We start from the raw sequence: 8,302 nt of genomic DNA on the forward strand, positions 1-8,302 counted from the left end.
AGGGGGGAAAAGTTGGGAATCCACGAGAGATAGAGAGGTGGGAGAAAGAGAGAGAGAAAGAAAGAGTGAGAAGAGGGTAGAAAGAGATAGAGAGGGACTGAAGGTGGGAGGGAGAGCGGGGGGAGGAGAGAGAAGGGAGGGGTGTGGGAGAAGGTGCCAGAACAGAGTAGAGCAGGGGGGACATGGGGACTGGCTTCCAACCAGCTGTCCAGCGTCACCACGACAAGCCCCTGATGGACAAGCCCAACTGATGGACCAAAATACCCCCCGGGCTTGGAGACAACCAACTGAACTGAGTGAGGGGTCATGGTATGTTCACTGGCATTTCACTTTCATGAAACCAAATGCAAAATGAATAAGCTAGAAATGATGAAATCGTGACTTTATTGTCATTCAGTCATAAAACACAATGACAGCCAGGCGGATGAAATTCAATCATGTAGATCAGTCAAGTAAAGACTAGGTAAAATCACTGTGAGGAAGTCACTCCCCTTCCCCCTGTTCAACTTGGTACGGCTCGAGAGGTGGCGGTCTATTTTAGTAGTCCGGGTGTGGAATGTGCAGTTGTTTGAGAAGATATCGAAGACCGTTTTTACCTCCACCCATCCACCCAACCCCCTTTGACGAGTCGCCCTCACTCTCTTTCCCTTCTCTCTCGCTGTTGTGCTCACGTCCTCGCTCTCCCTCCTCTCGTCCCGCGCTCGTCCAGCTACCTGTGCCATGGAGAACGTGCAGGTGTTCGACTCTCCGGGGAAGGGCCGGGGCCTGAAGGCCACCAAGGAGATGTGGGCCGGAGATGTGATCTTCTCCGAGCCGAGCTTTGCCGCTGTGGTCTTTGACAGGTACCGTACCTAGTGAATGGTATATCACTGTGCACCAGGGCTTCGTGCTGTGATTGTCTTTGTAAAAGTACTTCGCTTTCACTGTCAGTGATATTGAAGATTGATGTCCATTCTTTACAAACATTTCTGTCATAAAATTGTATTAGTAAAAAGTTAATTCTTGTTCATTCACAGTCTTGCTATGTGTTATATTTGCATTGTTGTCTTGACTACTGTATTTCTGGCCTGTCTCCTAGCCTAGTGAGTAAACATATAAAAATATGTTTGCTGAGCAAGATGAAGACCTTTATCTGGTGGATTACACTAAACTGAATTGTGGTTTATTAACATAATACACATTATTAACACAATGAACACTCTCTTCTCCTCCTCCAGTCTGGCAGACAAGATCTGCCACAGCTGTTTCCGCCGGCAGCAGACCCTGCAGCGCTGTGGTCAGTGTAAGTGGTCGCAGTACTGCGACCGCACCTGCCAGCGCGCCGGCTGGAACGAACACAAGCTGGAGTGTTCCTCCATCAAGACCTTCGGCAAGGCCCCCAACGAGAACATCCGGTAAGAGGAGGGGGGGAGGTGGGGGAGGAGGAGGTGGAGGAGGAGAAGGAGGAGGTGGAGGTGGGGGAAAAGGAGGTGGGGGAGAAGAAGGTGGGGGAGGAGGAGGTGGGGGAGAAGGAGGTGGAGGAGGTGGGGGAGGAGGAGGTGGGGGAAAAGGAGGTGGAGGAGGTGGGGGAGGAGGATGGAGGAGGAGGAGGAAGAGGAGGAAGGGGTGGGGGAGGAGGAGGAGGAAGAGGGGGGGACAGAACGTGGGAAGGGACAAGGAGGCGAGGGAAGGTGGGAGAGAGGGAAGGGAGGAATTGGTGAAGGTAGAGAGGGAGGAAGAGGAAGGCAGAGGCTGGTCAGGGACCGGGAAGGAATCAAGAAAAGGATGGTTCAACCATGAGAACCACAGTACATGCAGGGCTGTGACCCCATGACCCCCCTCGTGACCCCCACCACTGTGCCTCCAGTCTGGCAGCTCGTATCCTGTGGCGCCTGGAGAAGGAGGGAGCGGTCGTGTCGGACACACAGCTGACCACCCTGGACGACCTGGAGAACCACATCTCTGACATGCCTCAGGATGACCTGAAGGAGCTGAAGGTGGACATTCACAACTTCCTGGACTACTGGCCGCGCCAAAGCAAGCAGCACACCGTCGACACCGTCTCACACATCTTTGGAGTGGTAAGTTCTCCCAAGTGCTCTTGTTTTTTGTAAACTTTTTTTCTGTCTTTCAGTCTTTGTAGTGACACCCTCTCCTCCCCCCTCTTTCCCTCCCCTCCCCCCCTCTTTCCCTCCCCTCCCCTCTCCTCTCCCCTCCCCTCCCCTCCCCTCCCCTCCCCTCCCCTCCCCTCTCCTCTCCTCTCCTCTCCTCTCCTCCACCCTCTTTTGGTCTCCTACCCTCTCCTGTCCTCTCCAGATTAACTGTAATGGCTTCACAGTCAGTGACCAGAGGGGTCTCCAGGCGGTGGGAGTGGGTCTGTTCCCTAACCTCTGTCTGGTCAACCACGACTGCTGGCCCAACTGCACGGTCATCCTCAACCACGGCAAGTACGTACCGCAGCCAGAACCGCGACCACGTCCGCAACCAGAACAACAGCCACTCAACCAGGCTCTGGTCCATCCCATGTGCACCCATGCAGTCTTTTTCTTAGCACAAGAGTGTGTGTGTGTGTGTGTGTGTATGTGAGTGTTAGTACTGTAGGCTGGTGTAAAGTACTTCCTGCTTTCTTTTTCAGCCAATCGGCTGTGAATACTATGTATCACTCCCAAAGGAGGTGGGTCTCTTTCACAGAAAACCTCCTTCTCACTCTCCTCGCTAAAAACATCATCAATCAAACTCTTCAACTCCTGTCCTCCTCCGAACACTGCTCATCGTTATAGTAACCTCACCTCTCATCGCTCCCTGTCTCATAACCAGGAACAAAGTTCCAATCTGCCGCTAAAGTTCAGAGCTGTGTCACCGTAGCAACATCAGTCGCACCTAACTGACTAACGTGGGACGTAGCTGGAGGGATCTGGGCCTGGCTTGAAACCCACTACAACGGACTTCCTGTCTGGAGAAACCCGTTTCTGCCTGTGTTCGCTCATCACTCTCGTTTAATCATTCATCATGCAAATTGTTTAGCATTGTCGTGCTAACCACACACTAGCATCGTCATGCTAATCGTTTAGCATCGTCGTGCTAACCAAACACTAGCATTGTCATGCTAATCATTTAGCATCGTCTTGCTAAACACACACTAGCATCGCCGTGCTTATCGTTTAGCACAGTTGTACTAATCAGGGGCCTACTCAGTAGCATCGCCATGCTAATAATATAGCATCACAATGATAACACAAACCTATCATCGCGCTGATGTGAGAGACCCCTATTACATCACTTAACAAGGATAGATTCAGTAGGGAAATCTATGTCTGTAAAGAATGTGTGCACAGATCACCTTGTGGTTCACCGATAACACACTTCAATAATCTTGGTCTGTAGCCCCCGTGTTGAGTCACTGGCCAGCTGTGACACTAACACCAGCTGCACTGCAGGCTGGAGGCTACAGTCATAGACCTTTCTCAACCCCCTGTCCGCCTGTCTCCCCTCCCCAGGATCGAGCTGCGTGCCCTGGGGAAGATCTCCGAGGGAGAGGAGCTGACCGTGTCCTACGTGGACTATCTGAACCAGACAGAGGCCAGGCAGAGGCAGCTGAAACAGCAGTACTACTTCGACTGCACCTGCGAACACTGCACAAACCACATCAAAGATGACCTGAAGCTGGGGGGCAAGGAGGTGGAAGGAGTCAAGGTGTGTATATGAGAGAGAGAAAGAGAAAGAGATAGGTAGACAGATAGGAAGTATGTGTGGCAGAGGGAGGGAGAAGGACACAGAGAGAAGAAAAGAGAAAACTACAGTCTGAGACACAACCCCTGATGCCTTTTCCCTGTTCTCCTCCTCTCCTCCTCTCCTCCTGTCCTGTCCTGTCCTCTCCTCCTCTCGTCTCGTCTCCTCACCTGTCCGCTCCTGTCCTCTTCTGTTCTCTCCTCCTCTCCTGTGCTAGGTACCTGACGAGCAGGTCAAAGAGATGACCGAGTACAGCCTGAAGACGCTGGAGAAGATGAACAAAGCACGCTTGGATGGGAACTATCACGAGGTACGGCACACACCATCAGAGCACACACAGACACGCCAGGACAGACACACACATCGGAAAGTACACACACATCGGGACACACACGTTGGGGCATCCACACACACGTCTGTCTACCTCTCCCTCCCTTTCTTTGACCTCTCTCTCTCTCTCTCTCTCTCTCTCTCTCTCTCTCTCTCTCTCTCTCTCTCTGTTCCTCCCTTACTCACTTGCCCTCCTCCCCTCTCTCTCTACCCCCCCTCCCCCTCCTCTCCCAGGTGGTGAAACTCTGCAGGGAGTGTCTGGCGAAGACGGAGCCTGTGTTGGCCGAGACCCACATCTACCAGCTGAGGATGTGGAGCACCATCAGCGAGGTCCTCGCCTATCTGCAGTACACCGAGGAGGCCGCCGACTTCTCCCGCAAGATGGTGGAGGGATACATGTGAGTGGCGGGGCACCGGGAGATCTGAAACCAGACCTCCCCAGTCCCCCTGTCCCTGGAGAGCTACGGTCGTGTTTAGGACTTGGCCCACCAGATGCAGTTGTAACTTACCCGATTTGGCTTCATTGACCTTTCTTTCGCTATTAGGATGTTGTTAGACGGGTGCGGTTTGGAGGTTTTAGACTGAAATCTACAGTTCCGAAGCTCCAGCTCTTCTCAGCTGACTAGTGAAGGAGTACTAGCAGTAATACTTGTTATTTAGTTAGTGTAGAGTTCCTGCTCTTCTCAAGAGACACTAGTACATTCTGGAGGACACATTGTCCTTGATTACGGTCTCTGAGTGCTGTGTTAACACCAGCGTTGCTCCCTCTGGTGGCAGTAAGCTGTATCACCCCAACAACGCTGCTCTGGGCATGGCCACCATGAGGGCTGGGGTCACCCACTGGCAGGCAGGTCTTATCGAGCTGGGCCACGGCATGATCTGTAAGGCCTACGCAGTCCTGCTGGTCACCCACGGGCCCACACACCCCATCACCAAGGACCTGGAGGTACACGCACACATCCACACACACACGCAGGCTCAATGCTGCATGCCTATGCATGGACAGCTGTGATACACTGATCTGATCCCACTTCTCTCCTATCCCCGCCCCCTCCACCAGGCCATGCGCATGCAGACCGAGATGGAGCTCAGGATGTTCAAGACCAACGAGTACGTCTACCACAGCATGAGGGAGGCGGCCCTCAAGAACCAGCCCATGAGCGTGATGAACGAGCCCGCGGGCGTGGAGGAGGGCATCAAGAACCTCTTCCGCCGCAAGAAGTAGTCTGCCCCTGCTCCAGGATCTCATCACAGGTCATCCGACCGGCAGGCCTTGTACAGCCGCTAGACCAGAAACCCCCCGACCTTGTTCATAATAATGGATTCACTTAGCAGACGCTTTTAAGCAAAGCGATTGAGGGATTCGGATGTCCGACCTCTTGGTCCGTCGTGAAACGCTAAACCCCTGAGCTGCCTGTTGGGCCTCACTCCAAAATCTTCCACTTCATAGTCTGCTTGCCAACCAGCTAAGGATTATTTGTGTTTTAGATAAGGGTTGAAGTGACACCTGTAGGAACATAGCTCTTGAGGAACAGGTTTCCATGGTGTTTGTAGCAGATTAATGGACAACTTAACCATAACTAGGACACCTGGTTATAGTTCAGGCAACGCAGAGCTAGCTAGCAGCCCTCAACTCTTGGACTGCTCCCCCTGAATATTAACTTGTCCTGAGAGCTGCTTTGATGGTTGTGACACTCTGACACAGCTCACTAAATCACCTGAAGACCTTCACATTCTAAGGAGTCCCACACAGTCCAAACACCACCTGTTCATCTAAATATTTACTCTTATTTCACAAGTATTTTGTACAATTGTTTTCATTAAAAAGGACTGTTTTAAAGCCACTGGAGTTTGAGTTTCAATGTCATGTAACATTCCTTTCAGTAATTTAAGAACTTTAGCAAGCTGCCCTCAAGTACAATTACCTACAATAACCATGGTATCATATAGGGAGTCAGTGGAAGAATTGGAAACAGTTGTCATTCATATTTTTATTTGTCTAAATGGTGCACTCTCACATTCTTTTGCTTGTCCTTTTGTATGCAATGCCAGCCACTGTCATAGTCTGAAAGAGAGCAGAGTGCAGTCATAAAACTTCCCAGTTCGCCTTTATATCAAAAACAGATCAATTTATTGTTACAAGGCCATCCATTTTATATCGCAACCAATTATGAAAACGGACAGATAAGAACCCACTAAAAATCTGGGCTCATTCCAGAAAGATGTGAAGCCAGTCTTGACTACTTACGTTGACAATGGTGTTGGCATCAACCAGCTCAGTGATGGACTCAATGCCCTTCAGGGACACCTTCAGCTTGTTCCCATCCCTCATGACTACGGACTGGAGCCCAGGGGAAGAAGAGGAGAGCAAGGGGGGAGGGGGGGGGGGGGTTGTAAAACAGACAGTTAGACTGAAAAGCCTCAAAGGAATTGTAACATCAACCCCAATTCTACCAGACATTCTTGCAGAAGTGGAGTTCCCTTTCAGATCTCAGTCAGTTGACCCAATCACACGCTTACCTTGACCTTCTCCCCGGTGAGCGTCTCAAGCTCCGCCTCCTGGCCGATAGTGAAGTTGTTGCAGAGAACCTTGGTTCCTGTGGTGACGGTGACCTTGAAGCTGTTCCCGTTCTCCTCGATCTCAGAGACACTCTTGATGTCCTTGCCCTTTTGGATGAGGTCATCGGGGAGACCTGGGAGAGACAGGCGAGCAGACATGCAGGGAGTCAGAGGGAGAGAGACATGCAGAAAGACAGACAGACAGGCAGGTAGGAAAACACAGGCATCATTAGAGCTGGCCATTTCAACCTCCTGCAGTGTACCCTTCCTCTGAAACATTAGCAGCAGTTGGTCATAACCATGAACAGATTCTGACCAATCATACATTTTGGGGTGACAAACCAAGCATTCCCAAGTCTACAGAGCATACCAACAGTTTAATAATAATTCACAAATCTCAACAGCAAAGCTCAAGACTAAAAATATTTGCAGCAGAGATTCAAAGTCCTCTGGAGACCTTACCGATGGCCTTCATGAAAGCCTCAAAGTTCTCATGAGTCTCGAGCTGGTATTTCCCAGAGAAGGACATTGTGATTGAATGCAGAGAAGACAGGGGCTGGTCACTCCAGCTGGATCTCTCTTATACTCTCCTCAACCCAAACACTTCAATCATTAACTTCAGGTGTCTGCAATTATGACCTCTCCATATCTCTCCCTCCTCTCTTTACTCAAGCGCTATCTGGTTAGTTTTTCTAGAAGGTAACCCTGTTAAGCAGACTTTTTTTTAGAGAAAGAAATACAAAGCTAAACAAAAATGGACATGCTTTTTTTGTAAACTTGATACTCATATTTATTTAATTATGTACGTTTTTTTTTTCCACACTTCACAACGCACTCATTCTCCTCTGTGTTGTCTCTGGTTGCTGTGTTTGATCAGTAATGTGTTTGAATTCACTCTGTGTGTGTTGATTCACTATGTGTGTGTTGATTCCCTGTGTGTGTGTGTTGATTCACTATGTGTGTGTTGATTCACTGTGTGTGTTGATTTATTGTGTGTGTGTTGATTCACTATGTTTGTGTTAATTCACTGTGTGTGTGTTGATTCACTATGTGTGTGTTGATTCACTGTGTGTGTTGATTCATTATGTGTGTGTTGATTCACTGTTTGTGTGTTGATTCACTGTGTGTGTGATTCACTGTGTGTGTTGAGTCACTGTGTGTGTGATTCACTATGTGTGTGTTGATTCACTATGTGTGTGTTGATTCACTATGTGTGTGTTGTCTTAGCTTCTGATAAGAATGATAAAGAGTGGCAACATCAGCAACACGCACACACACATTCAGACACACATACATACACACATGTGCACAAACACACTCACACACATGCACATGTGCACATACACATCATGCACATACATGCATGCACACACTCACACATATGCACATGCACACACGTGTACATGCACACACACGCACTACCAGCCTACACTCAGGATACTTTCATTCAAATTCATACAACTTCATCCCTTCTCCATTTCACAGAGCCAGACTGTTAGAAGGATGGGGTGGATGAGGGCGGCGAGGACAGACTGTTAGAAGGATGGGGTGGATGAGGGCGGCGAGGACAGACTGTTAGAAGGATGGGGTGGATGAGGGCGGCGAGGACAGACTGTTAGAAGGATGGGGTGGATGAGGGCGGCGAGGACAGACTGTTAGAAGGATGGGGTGGATGAGGGCGGTGAGGACAGACTGTTAGAAGGAT

At 50.0% G+C, this 8,302-nt stretch overlaps 2 protein-coding genes across 2 annotated transcripts; one reads left to right on the forward strand and one right to left on the reverse strand.

Annotated features, from left to right (window-relative positions):
• The first annotated feature begins 619 nt into the window (after window positions 1-619).
• Window positions 620-5,882, forward strand: smyd1b (SET and MYND domain containing 1b). Its single transcript, XM_067228280.1, has 9 exons — window positions 620-842; window positions 1,218-1,394; window positions 1,847-2,060; window positions 2,296-2,426; window positions 3,477-3,672; window positions 3,926-4,018; window positions 4,273-4,436; window positions 4,816-4,984; window positions 5,099-5,882. The coding sequence occupies exons 1-9, from the start codon at window positions 721-723 to the stop codon at window positions 5,261-5,263; spliced, it is 1,431 nt and encodes a 476-aa protein (XP_067084381.1). The 5' UTR covers window positions 620-720; the 3' UTR covers window positions 5,264-5,882.
• A 132-nt stretch (window positions 5,883-6,014) lies between these two features.
• On the reverse strand, window positions 6,015-7,146 carry LOC136932840 (fatty acid-binding protein, liver-type-like). Its single transcript, XM_067228130.1, has 4 exons — window positions 7,060-7,146; window positions 6,559-6,731; window positions 6,287-6,379; window positions 6,015-6,103 (listed from the first exon to the last, which is right to left on the reverse strand). The coding sequence occupies exons 1-4, from the start codon at window positions 7,124-7,126 to the stop codon at window positions 6,053-6,055; spliced, it is 384 nt and encodes a 127-aa protein (XP_067084231.1). The 5' UTR covers window positions 7,127-7,146; the 3' UTR covers window positions 6,015-6,052.
• Window positions 7,147-8,302: the final 1,156 nt, after the last annotated feature.

Source organism: Osmerus mordax, chromosome 24, assembly GCF_038355195.1.
Source record: "Osmerus mordax isolate fOsmMor3 chromosome 24, fOsmMor3.pri, whole genome shotgun sequence".
Lineage (NCBI taxonomy): Eukaryota > Metazoa > Chordata > Actinopteri > Osmeriformes > Osmeridae > Osmerus > Osmerus mordax.